A 17,524-nucleotide genomic window follows, 5' to 3' on the forward strand; every position below is an offset into this window, starting at 1 on the left:
AGCTCTCCAAATTACCTTTTAAGAAATTCATGATGCTTTTACGTGAAAGTGAAAAATTTGTCTAATCTTATCCTCGACACCCGGTATACATATTATTTCATTGGGTGGTCTCATCACCTATCAACAGGGTGGGCGTTTTATTTTTGGACACTTTTGTCCACCCCTGTCCAAAAGTGTCTAAAAATAAGGGTGGACAAAAGTGGACAAAACTGTCCAAAAAAAACGAAATACGAATACAAATCTAAAGGAAATACTATGTAAAACCTATCCTTTACTTCAAAACTTGCTCATTGATAGGTGCATGAGCAAATCAAGTCTTTAAAATATACAGCTTCCAAGCTTTTTTAAGTTTAAGACTTAATCTTAGTTAACATTACCCAGCCACCAAATGCCCTGATTGTGGTGTGGCTTTGAGTTTTTAACATTCAAAATACATAAATGACATTTGCTTAGACTTTATAAAGCTGCATTGTATCAAGATAGTGAATTGAGATCTCAATAAAAAACATTTTAGTGTATATCTTGGAAATTAAAAAACGTTAGTGAAAAGCCTATTTGTTAGTTCATATTTTTGTGTTTTAAGAGAGCTTCGATTTTATTGATACTGATACTGGTCAACATCTAGATTAGGTAAAGAAATAACATGATTTAGGGTTTTAAAATGTTTGCTCGTCAACCCCCTTTTTGGAAAATTGTACTTGCTTTTGTCCACTTTTGTCCACTTGGTGTCCAAACGTCACGCTATTTCTCAAAACTGCCCGACCTTCTATCAAACCTATACATACTTGTTCATCATTAAAATATGTCAACTATTCATCCAATATGGTGGCTGAACGGGCTAATTATTATTAATGATCCCTTACGAAAAGGGCGTACCTTCAAAAGGGTTCAGAGGAAATATGTTTGACCCTCTTCTATGAAGTTGTCTTTGCATAAAGCCATTCATCCCATTGGGGGTGGATTGAATTTCAAGGCTTAAACCATGTTTTTCTCCTCAAGATGTTGTGTGATTCTTCCGGTTTTTAAGTGCTGTTTCCTGTTTCCAGGAAGTTGAAGTGGGTCAGTCATTTGATATGACTCATTTCTTTCCTGATTTCAAGCCAAATGCGACGATTGATTGGTCCATCGGCTTCTGAGGTACGGACACGAGTCAACATCAAAATGTATAAATAGCACGGTAGCAGATCAATTGGAATGGTCAGTACAAGTGATATAGGTGGCCTGCTTGATGTTAGGCAGTAAAGTTCGTAGAACGAACGGTGAAGTGAAGTGGCAGAATATTCGTGTGTATGGGTTGACCAAGAAAGGAAGGACGATTTGCCATGTTGACCCAAGTTCTCATTGGGTTTTGGTGTGCTTGATTTTGTGCTTGAAAGCCTCTCTCAGGGCCATTTACAATTTGCAGAAGTTTTTGCTTTTATCTACTAAGGGTAAGTGTTGGTGGCCCTGAAAAGGGCCGAATGTTTCAAATCTTTGGTTGTTGGTCGGGTCAGTCAGACCAGACTGGTTTAACCGCCGAATCCGTAGAGAGTTCGGCCTTGTCGCTTCAGAGCGTAGACCACGTCCATGGCGGTGACGGTCTTTCGCTTGGCGTGTTCAGTGTAGGTGACAGCATCACGGATGACGTTCTCAAGGAACACCTTGAGGACTCCGCGTGTCTCCTCGTAGATCAAGCCAGAGATACGCTTGACGCCACCACGACGAGCCAATCGTCGAATTGCAGGCTTGGTGATACCTTGAATATTATCACGCAAGACTTTGCGATGACGCTTGGCGCCTCCTTTGCCCAAACCTTTGCCTCCTTTGCCTCGTCCAGTCATGATGTATCTTGATGAGTAGGAATACAAGTGGGGTCATGGTGTAAATCCAACGTATTTATACTCCGAACAAAAACGCTTGTTCTTATGAGTGGTTGTTGTTGTTGTGAGCAGCTGATCTCTTTGGCCCCTCCAAAAATCGTTGGTCTCTTTGTGATGATCCGCAATATTTTAGTTCCCACCCACTTCGAGAACAAAATGTTTTCATGTGTGTGAAAACAATAAAGTTAGATGACTTATTAACAATGACAAGTGCAATTTCGTTCCATATGCAGATACAAAATAAGTTAACAAGTATTACGTGTCCATGTAAAATCAGTTCGTTTTCAACCCTCAAAGAGAAATAATTGTATAAGTTTGATTTGAGTCTCTCACTCGCTTGTAGTATAAATAGTTGACACTGCTTCCAAACCTCCATCACAGTTGATCCTCGCGCTCAACAGGAATCATGGCTCGAACGAAGCAGACTGCTCGTAAATCCACTGGTGGCAAAGCGCCCCGAAAACAATTGGCCACCAAGGCTGCCCGCAAATCGGCCCCGGCCACCGGCGGTGTGAAGAAGCCGCATCGTTATCGTCCCGGAACCGTGGCTCTGCGTGAGATCCGTCGCTACCAAAAGTCCACGGAATTGCTCATCCGCAAGCTGCCCTTCCAACGTCTGGTGCGTGAGATTGCCCAGGACTTCAAGACCGACTTGCGCTTCCAGTCGAGCGCCGTCATGGCTCTGCAAGAGGCCTCCGAGGCCTACTTGGTGGGTCTCTTTGAGGACACCAACTTGTGCGCTATCCACGCCAAACGCGTCACCATCATGCCCAAGGACATCCAACTCGCCCGCCGCATCCGTGGTGAGCGTGCCTAAGCTAGTGCCAAACCCACCGGACTTGAAACCGACTAAAGTACCCAACGGCCTTTTTAAAGGCCAACACACCAAGCATTGGAAGATTGGAAGCAGTGTTGATCATCATTGTGGAATCTTTTGACTTCGAACATGAATTAATAGAAGTGTGGCTGCACTTTTTGCATAACACACAAGGTAATCTCGATCTGAGAACCTGTGCACAAATCTGTTTCACATCAGCAATTGCTCAACTTGCCAAATACTTTCGTACATTTCTTGAATGCCCGTAGATTGGATGAACAGATTAGAATGTGATGGTGGTCTTCCATCCCAAGGCTTTCTGCCCAGATCAAAACAATGGCCGTGTCTCAATTTCTGGCTCTTGGAACACATATAGTAAGAATTGGCAGCAAGGACGTGGTTATTAGTAAGGATTCCTTTCGTGAGCACATTTGATGCCCTCAAATTAATTTGGCAATTGCATTAAGACTCGACAATGAAAGTTGAAAAGACGGAAGTTACAATCAAATGGTTTGTGTGGAGGGTAAGGCTGCATGGCTGAATTGATGACATGTGATATTTCACAGCCCAACCTCAAACGGAACCACACTAGTGCATAGCTGAATGATTAGGTTTTGCAAATGATCATTATTTGAAACAGAGGTACTGCTTGCCTTGCTACCTGGCACAAAAGATGTGATCAGAAGTACAATCATTTGAATGCTGACTGTAATAATGAGTTTGAGAGAGCTCGATACGTATATCGTCTGGTGAAACATATGTTTTGGCTCTAAAAAGAGCCGAGGTGCGTAACCCTCCAGACAGATGCTGGAATGATTGGTCAGGAAAAAGCTTTACTTCTTCTTGGGTGCAGCCTTTTTCTTGGGCGAGGTCTTCTTCACCTTCTTCAACGGGGTTTTCTTGGCAGGTGCAGCTTTTTTCTTGGGAGTTTTAGCTTTCTTGGGCTTGGCAGCCGCAGGCTTCTTGGCGGCGGGCTTTTTCTTGGGTGATTTGGTCTTCTTCTCGCCAGTGGGCTTCTTAGTCGCAGCAGCACCCTTCTTCTTGGGGGTCTTTGCCTTCTTGGGCTTGGCGACGACCTTAGGTTTCTCGGCCTTGGCAGCAGCGGCCAATTTGAACGAACCAGAGGCACCAGCTCCCTTGGTTTGCACGAGCTTCTTCTTCTCGACCAAGGACTTGAGGGCCTTCTTGATGAAATGGGCGTTCTTGACCACATCGACCTTGTAGTTGGCGGCAATGTACTTTTTGATGGCAGGCAAGGATGAGCCATTGCGCTCTTTCAAGGCCTTGATGGCCGCCATCACCATCACCGATGTTGGGGGATGGGTAGGCTTGGTCTTTGGTTTGGAGACCTTTTTGGGCTTGGCAGAGGCAGTTTCCGTCATATTGATGCGTTTAGGTAACGTCTGTTGGAGTGCGCCCGCGCGGAAACATGTTGCCTTTTATAACGTTAGCCAAGAGCTGGGATCAATGGAGAACAACATTAATGTTAGGGGAGCGGAGAAGAGAGATTGCTCTGGGCTCTAAGTTGTGCGCCAATTTCCTCGTTGAAAGGAAAATGCGCGGTAAAAGGGAATCAATCAGCCGAAGAAAACTATAGGGAAGTGGTGTTGAAATGGATCAAATGGAATACATGCTTCGGCCCCGGCAGATTATTACCAAAAATCTATCAATGACACATGCACATCAATTAAAGAACTTGATGTGCCATTACTTGCAAGTGGCACACCATACGTATTAAGGGGCGAAGGCTAAGTATCATTCAAAATATGGCCATGACCCTCGATTCGACACATATTGCTTGTCACATATAGCTTTCACATGACTGAAACATTTCACTTTTCGAATTTCTGACCTGCTCTTGGTCAGCTACAAAAGCTTTTGACAATATAACTTTGAAATCGACCACTTTTCAGTTAAATTATAAAAAAATGAACCTCTTGTAAGTATGGCGATCTACTTTCCTAATATTATTACTTTAATTTGAAAAGTGGCTCAGAGTCGTTATGACCAAGAGCATGCCGATTTGGCGGAGAGCTTCTTCACAGTCCAGATTTCTAGAAGTTCGTGCATTACCACATATTGTTGGTTTACTAATGGGTGAAACACGACCTTAGATAGGACCATGAAAACAACACTTCATACCTGTCTTGCAGTGCATTTAGGCGACCCCACTTTCAGCCATTTGAGTAACAAAGTTGTGATTCAGATCTCACATACTGACCCTTATCCCGTTTACACGACTTAGGCTACTTCAATCCAACTATTTGAATCCTCCTTGACCCAGCATTTAGTGTTTTGTAATGCTTGGATAAAAACATTTAATTATTGTGCAAAACTACAAAACAAAAATTCAATACAAACTTAAGTTAGAATAAAACTGCAAATTGTGAGGTAGGTTAGCCTACATCAGGTCAACTGAAGAAGAAAAAATGTTTTTCATTGTAGTATTCTATGGATCTGATATTCTCTAAACTCGTCTGTACTTTCTGTGCTTCTGCTGTTCACAATATTCACTCGTAATTCGGAACTTCATCTAGAAACTTCGTTTGACCATCGTTCTCGTTTTCATCTTTATTATGCCCACATAACATGGCGCAGTGTTAGTTTTCGAACCACGCCCCTCAACCTTCAACTTTTTTGCACCCCAACCCAGCGACACGTTCATCGAGCACTCCAGGAGCTCGTCGTCTCCCCACAAATCTTCGACACGATTGGTGAAAATGGGACTCTATGAACAAATTGTCAACCGTCGAGTGCAAATTTCGAAAAAGTTGGATTTGATCCGCGATCTAAATATACCAGAGGCCGATGTAGACGGGCTTTGGCGTCTACTTGGCGAGGCTGAGAACAAAGTGAACGAATGGTGGATCTATACGATGGTGTAATACTGGAAAGCGTAGTCGAGGTTGAAGCAGAGGCTGTCAGAGAAGCCAAGGACATGACCACTGAGGAATGGACCACTCAAATCAGTGAAGTAGCGCAACTCCTCATATCTCGTCATAAGTTGGATACTCGGTCGAACACTGTCACATCCAATCCTACTGACGAAATGACTTTAATCAAGGTCATGTGTGAAGATGACAGAGGGATTTTTGTTGTCCGGGGTTTACCGGACTCGGGGGCGGCACGAACGGTTTTTCCAACCTCTGCATACCCACAGGATAGGATCCTGGATTCGTCACACACTCTGCTTAGCGCAGCAAACGGGACACTGATCCGAAATGTGGGAAGGTTTCGATTTTTTGGTCACGTCAGAGGCGGCCCTGTGGCCAAAATATCCGCAATGGTCTCCCCTGATATTGGTCAATACGCACTCTTTGGCGAGAGGGACCTCCAGGTTATGGGAGTCTTGCCCTTTGATTTCCCCGCCGTACATCGTTGTCTCTCCAAGGAGAAGAGAGTTGCTGCTGTAAACACCTTGGAAACCAAAGCCGCCGACGGGGTTGGGGCCACTACCAATGCGGAGAGGAATCCCAGATTGACGGCGGAGCAGTGGGGGGATATCAAACGAGCAATGGAAAGACTGAAGAGTAGTGGAATCGAGGATAAGGTCATTGGGAATTTTTTGGTCGATTCTGCTGATGTTATGGTCTCATCTCTAGGGAGATGCTGCTGGCTCCATGACTGGTGGCCTGATGAAAATCGAGCTTTGTTCCAAAGGAATGGTCAAACCATACCATGTGACAACCGCTCAATTGGTCCCCATACATCATGAAAAGCCAGCCAATGATCTTTGCCAAGAGTTGGTAAAGGCCGGCATGATGACGAGGTGCACAGAAAACAAGACTTGGTGCGCCCCCGCACATTTTGTACCAAAACCTGGCGGGAAAGTAAGGCTAGTCGTCGATTATTGAAGACTGAATCAGGCCACCAGAAGACCAGTCCATCAATTTTCATCAGTACCTGATATAATGCGTCAGATCTTGCCCGAAAGCCACTGGTTCGCCAAGCTGGATGCCGTCCATGGATATTTCCAGGTGCCATTGGACGAGGAGTCATCCTATTTGTGCGCATTCTTGCTACCAGATGGCAAGTATCGTCCCCTGGTCGCACCTATGGGTTGGAAGGGCTCTGGAGACGTGTTCAGTCTTCGCACCAATCTGGCCTTAGAAGATCTTAAACGCAAAAAGTGGATTGCAAAAATCGTATATGACATTTGTGTACAAGCCGTGACTCTACCTCAGTTATTGGAACAACTCTACTTTGTCGTGCTAAAGTGCCGCGAAAACGGAATTAAGCTCTCTATCAATAAGTTTGAGATAGGAAGAACCATTAAGTTTGCTGGATTTATCGTTTTGGACGGCGGCCTGAAGCCAGACCTAACCACGCTGGAAGCACTGAGGCCCTTCCCAAGTCCAAAATCAGTTACAGACCTCCGATCCTTCCTAGGTCTAGCTAACCAGTTGGGCGCTTTCTTACCTGACCTACAACACGCCACGGTAAGAATCTGTGAGCTGTTGAAGAAATCGTCGGCATGGTTATGGTTACCCGAGCACGAGTCCGAATTCTGTAAAGCCAAAGAAATATTGACGTCACCCACGGTCGTTAAACTGTTCGATCCGAGTTTACCCACTCAATTACTGACTGATGCTTCGAAACAACATGGACTTGGATTCGCCCTCATCCAACGGGAACCCTCAATTAACTGCGACGGCAAAATTTGCCTGATCCAATGTGGATCATGCGCTTTGTCACCAGCGCAGAAAAACTATGCCACAGTGGAGTTGGAGTTGAGTGCCATATGGTTTGCGGTGCAGAAATGCAACTATTTTCTACAAGGCATGCCGAAATTTGAAGTAATCACTGATCATCAACCTCTGCTAGGCATATTTCAGAAACCATTGGCAGCTCTAAATAATACTCGGTTACAGAGACTACGGGAAAACCTCGACCAATACTCATTCTCGGTAACATGGTCAGGGGGCAAAAACCACTTGATCACCGATGCGTTGAGCTGCTTCCTGGTTTTCGCGGCCGACCCCTCTCTCGACGTAGCCTTGTGCGCTACCTTTTGTGAGGTCGACCCCGCATTTAACATCCTCCTAGCAAACATTGACAACAAATATGCCCATTTGCGCGAGTGCATCTCTCGTGGACATTCATTTCCGGAGCCGTTATCAATGTATGTGGAATCGCTCAGGAGGCTAGGGTCGGCAAAGGAAGGGAGAAGGGTTTGGTACTCGTTGGTGACCGGGTCGTCATTCCTCAACCAGCACATCAAGCAATTCTGGAATTGCTCCATCGATCCCATTCGGGCATAACCAAGACCCTCGAGCTGGCCAAGCAGGTCTACTATTGGCCTGGAATGGGGAATGAGATCAAATTGTGGATCAAAAGGTGGGAAAAATATGTTAAGAAATTGCCATCTCAAGCCCACGAACCCATCCTTTCCGGCATTGATATGGCCTCTTTTCCAATGGAGGCTGTGTCCGTGGATTTGTGTGAAGTAGAAGGGAAACACTTTTTGGTGATGGTGGACCGCTTTAGCGGTTTCCCTTTTGTGTCGAGGATGAAGACCACCACAACTGATGCTGTATGGACGAAGTTGCGGGATTGGTTCAACAATTTCAGATTTCCACGTCACTTGAAATCAGATGAGGACCCCAGTTTGGGGATCAATTTACCCAAGCGTGCTCCGACCTGGGCATCACCTTTGAGACTAGCTCGCCTTATAACCCCCGCAGTAATGGGTCAGCAGAGGCAGCCGTCAAATCGATGAAGTCGTTGCTTCAAAAACACGCTGGAATTGACGGCAGCAAATTCCGTGCCGCACTCCTGAAATGGTGTGCCACCCCACGTCCTGACGGCTACAAGTCCGCTCTGGGATTCTTTGGTCGTCATCTCCGGACCCGCCTACCCACGGCTAGGTCAAATGACTTTCAGTTGGAGCAAACTACAACTTTCAGGGCAGCCCAACAAGCCATAGACGAGCAACGCGTGCGCGAGGCTGCGGGGAATGCCCTACCGGCATTGAAGCTGGGTGACATTGTCCATATCCAACATCCAATAGACAAAGAATGGTCGTTCCGTGCCGGAGAGATCATTGAAAAATCAGAATCTGGTCAATCCTATGTGGTTCAAATGGATGCTGGACGTTTTGTCCAAAATAGACGTTATCGACGACCAGCTTGCCCCCTGGATCATCCTGATCCTCCGGCGACACCCAATGTTCAGCGATCCATCCTTCCATCCACTTCCAGCTCGTGGCCAACGCGGGTTGATCCTGTTGATCCTGTTTGTCTTCCTCGTCCGCTGTGGAGAAGTATGCGGAGCAAATGTGTTAGGTTTGCCATCTGAGGATTGGTGGGGCTTCGAACCATCTGTTCTTAATGCGACCCTTCACACAATCTTTGGGCCTTGAGGGCGCCGTATCACGGATTGTTATCATTCACTGGACCCTATCGTGGAACTTAAGAAGAAAGGAGGCATCCATGAGAAAATGAAATTTGAGTTCTATTTTGTATATTCACTTCGCTTTATACTTGTGGGGGAGATGTAGTATTCAATGGATCTGATATTCTCTAAACCCGTTTGTAATTTCTGTGCTTCTGTTGTTCACAATACTCACTCGTAATTTGGAACTTCATCTAGAAACTTTGTTTGACCATCATTCTCGTTTTCATCTTTATTATGCCCAAATAAGAGTAATGGTATGCTTTTTAGAGATGTAAGTGGGCCGCAAGTCGACGTGAATTCCTTTATTAACACTGGGTGTTAAGTATTACAATTTGGCAAAAAAAAATTCGTAAAGAAAGTGCATGATTATCATGTATAGCTGAAGTGGAGGCATTGTTCATCACTCCCAAGGAGACCGTTTCTCACATGACGAGAGTTCTCTTATAATAGGTAGTTAATGAATTTCTAAGACAATCATCAAATATTGTTACCTGATCCTATCTAAGCTTGTGTTTTACTCATTTGTAAGCCAGTCTTACCAAGTGGGTGTGGTTAGCGTATAAAAGTCTCCTTTGGAGAAAGGTCGGAGAGGAGATTCAAACCAGGGACCTGTCTCACTCTAGCAAACTAGGCTACCCACTACACCATGTCGCCTCCCTTTTTGAATTAGAATGAATTCATGAATGATATTTCGCATATATTAATGCACTGAAACATTGATTACATTTTCGAATTGAATTTATATACTGAATTAAAGAACAGACGCTGAATATTATGGAGATCTACATTTGCATATTGAAAACAATGCAATTAGTACACCTCTTTAGATGTCTAACATTTCCGAAATTGTTTGTCATATCATGGGTCTATATACATCTCGTGGCAAGGACGTAGTAAAGAATACTAGAAGAAGTCCAGCTCTTGAGACTGGGCAGGGAAGAAGCGGATGACAAAAGGAGGAGTGGAGGAGGGCGGAAAGGGCCAGCGTTGAACAAAGCGTGCTTGGCAAGCGCGCTCAGAAGAAGTCTAACAAGTGGCATGGTGAAAGGGGTTATTTTTTACAGACAAGCAATTGCAGACCCTCAAAAGATCAGCTTCTATCTTTACAAACGTCAAACAATAAAGTGTTCACGGCCACGCAAAATCTTGGAAAGGCTCACGCAACCTACGGAAAGTGTAAGTCTTGGTTCACGCAACCTACTAATTTAGTTTGTTAGATTTCCAAGCTAGATTTTATATGTCACAAAACCACCAATTGAAATCAAATACTGACTTGGGATAATCTTAAAAGTTGCGGATTCTTTCTAGATAATGTCAGTAATGAGTTATTTATATAGTTTTGTACAATCATCAATCATTTCTTGACCAAACATTTCAACTCACACTTAGCTCTTGGTCAAGGATGATTTCTCAACTTCGATCATAGTAGCTGTTTGAGTGAAAACAGACAAGGTTGAGCACATGAGATTGTTATGTTCTCATTTAGTCATCAATGTGTCTAAGTCAACTTGCCCCATTTCAATCCCTGCTCTCCTTAGTTCATCTATTTCTCTATATAATCTGACGGGAAGACGCCCACTGGATGGAAGAATCGCCCACTGGATGGAAGAATCGCCCACCGGATGGAATACCCGCTCAACGGACAACTACCCACCCATTGGACGAATACCCCCACAACGGACGAATCCCCCCACAACGGACGAATCCCCCCACAACGGACGAATCCCCCCACAACGGACGAATGCCTGCCTACTGGACCAATGCCTGCCTACTAGACCAATGCCTGGGCAGTGGCCTCAGCCTGAGATGAAGATTATTCTAGTCACATAAGTTATCAATTCTAGTCATTGAATGTAATTACCCAGCCTGCCCCCTGGGAGGGGAGATGTTAATTGACAAATTTGACCCCAAAGGAAAGAGCTAACAAAAGATTCTTAACTCTGAGCTCTGTTACTTATTGAAATTTCCGAATTCCGAAAAAAAATCCGAAAAAAAGAAATTTCGGTTTGGTCAAGGTCCAATGTGCTTGGGGCGATTCTTCCAATGAAGCGACAGAGTCTCTTCAGATCGCAGAAGGTTGGAGCAGGTTCCAAGTCCAAACTGTGAGACTGTGATGCTCGAGTTGTGCTGTGAGTCGCACATTTATCGACATATTGTGTGAAAATCTTTGTCGTGTAACTGGACCTTATCTTCTATAAGTAAGACGTGTTTCAAGGACGTTTAACAAACCACTTCAAATGTCCACATAGTCTAATCTTGTCAGTTACCCTCTCCCGAAGGGTGTGCATTTAGATGACCTTTGTTTCAAAACAATATTACCTTCACATATTCTTTACTCTTTTTAATGCTACCTTGAATGTTTTATAATAGTTTTAAAAACAGTTGGTTATTTGCTCTCAGTACACAAACATTTGCAGTTCAGCCTGATAATGGGAATCATTATTTATGCAAACCATGTATGCCCATACTTCAAAGTGATATTCTTCTGTACTGTGCCAATGGATCAAATATAACGCAATGCATTTGAGCGTTGCAGGATTTGCTAAAGAAAGAAATTCCTGTGAAGTCCAAATGCACCCATACATTTACTAAATCGTTGTGAACCTTCGGGTCGTGACTTTTCAACTCATCTCTTTAAGTAATAAGGTTTTGGCCTTGAAAAAGGCCTTGTTTTCAGGTACTGCGTAGAAGATGGCAACTTTACTTGGAAGAAGTGTATTTAGTGACAGCTTTGGTTCCCTCAGAGACAGCGTGCTTAGCCAACTCTCCAGGCAAGAGGAGTCGCACGGCAGTTTGGATCTCCCGGGAGGTGATGGTTGACCGCTTGTTGTAGTGAGCCAAGCGAGAAGCCTCGGAGGCAATACGCTCAAAGATGTCATTCACGAACGAGTTCATGATGGACATGGCCTTGGAGGAGATGCCAGTGTCGGGATGGACCTGCTTCAACACCTTGTAGATGTAGATAGCATAGGACTCCTTGCGCTTGCGGTTCTTCTTCTTGTCGCCCTTGGAGATGTTCTTTTGGGCTTTGCCGGCCTTCTTGGCAGCTTTTCCAGATACTTTGGGAGGCATGGTGACAACGATGAGACGGTCGTGAGTTCAAACAGGTTTGATGATGAGTCAAACTCGAGCACAGCTTTTATATGGCGAGCAATGTTCTCAGAGCCGTTCCTCACACCGGTTGGCTGACTAGTTCTGTATGCTCGCGAAAGGAAGAAAAGGAGGGAGAGGAGAAGAGCGGATGGAATTAGATGAGCAGCCTGGCGCATCCCAGAAGAGATCAGGGCGCACTCGTTATTTGAAAAAGACGGTTAAATGATAAGTGAGGCCATTTAGAAACGCTTACCGCCAGTTGCTCGAATATGTCTGAGATCTTATAAATGTGCAAGGGTAATTTCCCGAATGTAACTTAAACTAAACCAACTTTTTTTGTCATTAGGAAGGGGCTACACTCTAGCTCTTGGGTTTTCAGATTGAAATTCAAGGCCATTTCACAAAGCTCATTGTGCGATTAGAAAGACGAATTTGGCCGAGAAAATCCCCCACTATAACTTATCGTAAGAACGAAGATTCATTAACTTCGAGAAGTTGTTAATGCTAATGCTAATGAATTAGAACATGCTGTAGAACATTCAAGCTCACTTCAAAAGAGGCGCTTTATACAAAAACTGTATGGAAAATGCCGTCATTGATCCCTCCTTTTGCTTCAGCCAATACTTTTCAATCTGGTGTAGAGTATATCAATAGGTAAGACAAGCCAAATTGAATTATTACTTGCTAATTAAACCCAAAGACGTTGATGCACTATCGAGAGCAATTGTGACATGACCGATGTCCGGTATTACAACCCGGCAACACTGACCAAAACGGGCCAACTTCTGCCTGCTCTTTTTGTGCCTTCAAATCCAAATTGGTGGTTGTTAGGAGCAGAATGATCAAAACTAAACCTTGGCCAAAACCATGTCATTGGTCCTGTGGAAACATCCAACAGGCGTCAAAGAACACAAAGTGGAAGCCAAACTTGACTACAAATTCGTTCAGAACAATTTTTCCCTCATCTGTTAGATAATTCATCTCTCAAATAAATCTACAATCATGTCCGGACGAGGCAAAGGAGGCAAAGTGAAAGGAAAGGCAAAGAGCCGATCCAACCGTGCCGGACTTCAGTTCCCCGTTGGACGTATTCATCGTCTTCTCCGCAAGGGAAATTATGCCGAGCGAGTGGGAGCCGGTGCCCCCGTGTACTTGGCCGCTGTCATGGAGTACTTGGCGGCTGAGGTCCTCGAGTTGGCTGGCAACGCTGCCCGTGACAACAAGAAGACCCGTATCATTCCCCGTCACTTGCAACTGGCCATCCGTAACGACGAGGAATTGAACAAGCTCCTGTCGGGTGTGACCATCGCTCAAGGAGGTGTACTGCCTAACATCCAAGCCGTCCTCCTCCCCAAGAAGACCGAGAAGAAAGCTTAAACTTCCCATTGCAACATCCTACCTCCAAAGGCCCTTTTCAGGGCCAAAACTCTGTTCCTAGAGTGATCTAAAGCGAAATATCTGAATTTGACGTCATGCTGAAATGGCATTTATTAAAAAAATCGCGTGGCACATTAAGAGTTAAATGTTGAAATTTCCCACATATATTCATCCGTGAAATCACTGGGCAAAAACTCGAACTAAAACGTTATTCATTCAAGTTTTGTGCGTACAAATATAACTAGGAACGTGCAAGATAGTTGTTAATGAAGGTGAATTTTAGATTATTTCACTTTCATTTATTAATATAATCCCTTACTTTGACGATAAAGCTATTAATTCTTTATGTCAGCTCCACATGAGAACTATTTTACTTTGTGATTAGGTAGAAATGAAATCAGGTACCATTTGTGTTGCTAGATGGACTGTTAGCTTTAGAGATAGGAGTGCAACATAAACGTAACTCTGTCAATCATTCGTAAAAAGACATTTTCTCCGTACAACCACATGGGAATGGATGATAGCAAATTTATTGAAGTGCTCGCAAAGAGTGAAAAAACCCTTGTTTAATTGTTTTTAGTATGCCGCAAGTGTTGGGAAATTTGCCCTTGCAGGATTGAACATGTGTTCCATAAGACTTTGTGATGTGTTCGTTGGGTCATAACTAGACCTAGAAAAAAGAGTTGGCTTTTCAGCCGAAATGAGTTTTTGAAGTAGAGAAACTTCAAATGAAGATGAAAGAACACGAAAGAAATTGTCAAATCTTGAAAAAGAGTTGTGAAAATGTGCAAAAAAGGTATAGAAATGCTATATAGCCCTTAGGTCTCTGTTGTTGCATGTTTATTTGTTACAAAATCTGGGCACCCAACTGTATTTACCAGGCTATCCATTGAGTTCACAAGAAATTTACATTTTTTCTTGCAATGTTCCACATTAGGACACGTCTTCAATTAATATAGATGTCATGGTAGACAATTGACTCTCTCCTGGAGCCTCCAGTTTTAGTTGCTGAGGGAGGCTTTTGTTCTCAAAACGATTTTAGATCGGGCCAAACCCATGACGGTAGATGGAGCTCAACTGCATGCTCTCTTTTTTTGCAGACTTTCTCAAAGCAAAAGTTGAATTTGATTTATGCAATGGGGTACCCCCACGTGGTTTCGTGATCGCAAATTTTGAAATGCGACAGTACTAAAATTTACCCATTCCCATTTCAAAATGTGCGTTGAAAGAAGAATCCAATCCCATTAGACCTCCTTCAACCTATATCAATAAATCAATCACGTCACCTGTTTGGTCCAGAGTCATTCGTGCTCGTGTTATGTGATCCTTCGACCCGCAGAGAAGGTCGTACCGAAAATAGCATTCCAAGTCGCTCATTGGCTTAAACTTTCGACTTTCTTGACCTTGGGCCAATGATATTGAAGGAAGGGTGTTCCGACGATATCAGAATCTAACCGCGGGCTCGGTTTGTGGTTGCTCGTCTGCCCCAATGTAGTCTCTTCGTGGCCTTTTAGGCTTGCATTACAATAACGAGTTTTCTGGTATGATGGCCAGATGAGAAAGAAGGAGCGAGAGTGCTGTCGTGATTTAGTGGGTGTCCTTGGAAGTCGTGAGAAATATACCTTGTTACAATTTTAATATATCTCGTGTCGATCAAGAGTCGTAAGACAAGAGTACGCGGTGAAGAGAAATCTTCAACACATTAGAAGGGAGTTCTCTAAGCTCAATAGTGTACATCATTATGAAATACGGCCAATCAATCAATTTCTGAAGTAGAGTACGACATTTTTGTAGACCATCAATAATCAAATTGCATTTTCTTATTTACTATTGGCCAATAGTAGAAATAAAAAAATGAATAAGAATCCTCCGAGTTGAGAGTCAGGCAAATGAAGTAGTCAAAATAACGCTTTCTCACCTTAAATCATCGCCATTGGTCCTTCCAATTTGGTCCTTTGAGCCAGATACTTGATTGTCGAGATTTGTCCAAATTTCCAATCCGGGACAAAAGTGAATACAGTTCCAAATTCCAACTGTGGGACTCCTAGTGACATAACAAGCATGACAAACTTCCAAGAAAGTTCGTCATTTGACCCAAAAGGATGCAAGGTGGACATAGCGGGAACAAAAGCGATCTATTACTAGACAAATTGCGAATCTGGAGAGGGACCTAATGGCTGTCCCACCAGTATTGCGAACAGGGTTAAGAGTCCTTGCAGATCGATTGAAGTCAACATTGGATAAATTGTCATCATTGATGACCACTTTCCTCGGCAACATGAGAGAAGAAGAGGAACGTGAGGTAATGGAACAAAAATTGGAGGATGAGACCAAACGGGTCTTAAAATTGGTGGCATTGGTTCAGGAACATGTCGAAGCAAGAGACGCGGAACCAAGCACGATCTTTGGAAGTAAAGAACGAAATCTTCAACAATATTGGGAAGAAGACCGTTTACGCCTCCAGGAAACAAATAATGCGATTGCCAAGATTAACTTGGAATGAGCCATGGGTGATGAGAGAAGATCTCAAGCCCAATTAGAGGATTTGCAATTGAGAAGTCGAGTTGGGGATTTTGACGGAGAAGAGATACTCCCAAACAAACCTCAGGCTGATGGGAGGATGGGTTGGCTCCTGCCAATCCCAGGACGTTCTAACGTGATCCCAAACTATCATCTTGAACAACAAGGACGATTTGTCGATCGTAAGGGTTATCAACCGCATTGGGCCGAGGGTGAGAATGATTGGATGCTAAATCCTAAGGTTACGTTTGGACAATCTGGAGAAGGAAAGGGTTCCTTTGATGTGAAAATGCCTCATTTTAATGGAGACATCCAACAATTTACAGAGTGGAGCAACATGTTCCAAGCTCTCGCCCATAACATGGCAAGAAGCACCCCAGAGGAGATGGGGCTTCTTAATGCATCATTGGGCGAGAAACCACGGGCCTTTATTGTAGGGTATGATAATTCTGAGCACGATTACGTTAATGCCTTGAAAACCCTTCGTCAAGTTTATGGTGACCAACTCTTGGTAGTGGATGCCCATCAACCCTCGAAAAGTTAAGCAATGTCAAATCAGGAGATGCGGAGAGTCTGGCCGATTTTGCGGCCAAGGTGCAAGGTCATCTGTTCACCATCAAGAATCATTGTCCGCCCGGAGATGGTTTCTCTTGCATACATCATACGAATGCTAGAAGGGAAGTTAGACAAACAGAATTTCAATTCATGGTATGATTACTCAAGGAACTTGCCTTCAAATGGAAAGGAGACCAAATTTTGTGCGTGGCTCCTCTGTGCGGTCCATAGGGACAATCGGCACAGAACATCAATGCAAGAAATGGGAACAAGAGCCAACCAACCCAAGAAGCTCACATTCTCAGCTTCAAATAATGTGACAACTGAGAGACGTTTTTTAAAGAGGTGCTTCTTCTGTACGCAAGATCATGCTATCACATTTTGTCCCAAGTTTAAGAAAATCCCTGTAGTGGAGAGGATGGGATTTGTCAGGAAGGTGGGTCTGTGTTTACGATGTCTTGGAAAAGGCCATGCTCGGTCAGAATGTCGATCTAGAGTCAGATGTGGAGAGACAAATTGTCCTTACCTACACCATCTGTTGTTACATGGTCAAAGGATGTTGATCACAAGTCGCCACTTGACTGGAACTGGGATGCGCAACAGCCTTCCTCCTCTGGTTACCAAAGCAGTGGTACAAAATACCAAGGGACGTTCCAACTACATCCTAGGCATAATCCCTATCAAATGTCGTGGTCCTAAGGGCGATATTGTTATGCACGCATTGGTGGATGAAGGTTTGGACACATCTTTTGCTAGCAAATCATTATTAAAAAGAATCGACTGTATGGACAAGAGTCTCGGAAAACTTCAAATTCATTACGCCAATGGAACACAGACAATGGACAGTGCTGAAACTAATATTTTGGTGGGTGTCCACGATTCAAGCCCACTCATCTGTTAGCAGTCA

The 17,524-nt window shown here is 43.9% G+C and overlaps 5 protein-coding genes across 5 annotated transcripts; 2 read left to right on the forward strand and 3 right to left on the reverse strand.

Moving 5' to 3' along the window:
- Nucleotides 1-1,326: 1,326 nt before the first annotated feature.
- Nucleotides 1,327-1,844, reverse strand: LOC131889839 (histone H4). The gene has a single exon (XM_059239043.1). The coding sequence runs from the start codon at nt 1,818-1,820 to the stop codon at nt 1,509-1,511; it is 312 nt and encodes a 103-aa protein (XP_059095026.1). The 5' UTR covers nt 1,821-1,844; the 3' UTR covers nt 1,327-1,508.
- A 376-nt stretch (nt 1,845-2,220) lies between these two features.
- LOC131889835 (histone H3) lies at nt 2,221-2,830 on the forward strand. The gene has a single exon (XM_059239038.1). It carries the CDS (start codon nt 2,266-2,268, stop codon nt 2,674-2,676), a length of 411 nt encoding a protein of 136 aa, XP_059095021.1. The 5' UTR covers nt 2,221-2,265; the 3' UTR covers nt 2,677-2,830.
- A 170-nt stretch (nt 2,831-3,000) lies between these two features.
- Nucleotides 3,001-4,748, reverse strand: LOC131889834 (histone H1). The gene has a single exon (XM_059239037.1). It carries the CDS (start codon nt 4,056-4,058, stop codon nt 3,510-3,512), a length of 549 nt encoding a protein of 182 aa, XP_059095020.1. The 5' UTR covers nt 4,059-4,748; the 3' UTR covers nt 3,001-3,509.
- Nucleotides 4,749-11,537: 6,789 nt separating this feature from the next.
- Nucleotides 11,538-12,187, reverse strand: LOC131890219 (histone H2B.3). Its single transcript, XM_059239525.1, has one exon. It carries the CDS (start codon nt 12,142-12,144, stop codon nt 11,773-11,775), a length of 372 nt encoding a protein of 123 aa, XP_059095508.1. The 5' UTR covers nt 12,145-12,187; the 3' UTR covers nt 11,538-11,772.
- A 745-nt stretch (nt 12,188-12,932) lies between these two features.
- On the forward strand, nt 12,933-13,781 carry LOC131890925 (histone H2A). The gene has a single exon (XM_059240379.1). The coding sequence runs from the start codon at nt 13,168-13,170 to the stop codon at nt 13,540-13,542; it is 375 nt and encodes a 124-aa protein (XP_059096362.1). The 5' UTR covers nt 12,933-13,167; the 3' UTR covers nt 13,543-13,781.
- The last annotated feature ends 3,743 nt before the right edge of the window (nt 13,782-17,524 follow it).

This window comes from Tigriopus californicus, chromosome 11, assembly GCF_007210705.1.
Source record: "Tigriopus californicus strain San Diego chromosome 11, Tcal_SD_v2.1, whole genome shotgun sequence".
Classification (NCBI taxonomy): domain Eukaryota; kingdom Metazoa; phylum Arthropoda; class Copepoda; order Harpacticoida; family Harpacticidae; genus Tigriopus; species Tigriopus californicus.

Bases quoted from the DNA above. Each gene is read 5' to 3' on its own strand.
- LOC131889839 (XM_059239043.1), bottom strand. From the start codon at position 1,820: ATGACTGGACGAGGCAAAGGAGGCAAAGGTTTGGGCAAAGGAGGCGCC.
- LOC131889835 (XM_059239038.1), top strand. From the start codon at position 2,266: ATGGCTCGAACGAAGCAGACTGCTCGTAAATCCACTGGTGGCAAAGCG.
- LOC131889834 (XM_059239037.1), bottom strand. From the start codon at position 4,058: ATGACGGAAACTGCCTCTGCCAAGCCCAAAAAGGTCTCCAAACCAAAG.
- LOC131890219 (XM_059239525.1), bottom strand. From the start codon at position 12,144: ATGCCTCCCAAAGTATCTGGAAAAGCTGCCAAGAAGGCCGGCAAAGCC.
- LOC131890925 (XM_059240379.1), top strand. From the start codon at position 13,168: ATGTCCGGACGAGGCAAAGGAGGCAAAGTGAAAGGAAAGGCAAAGAGC.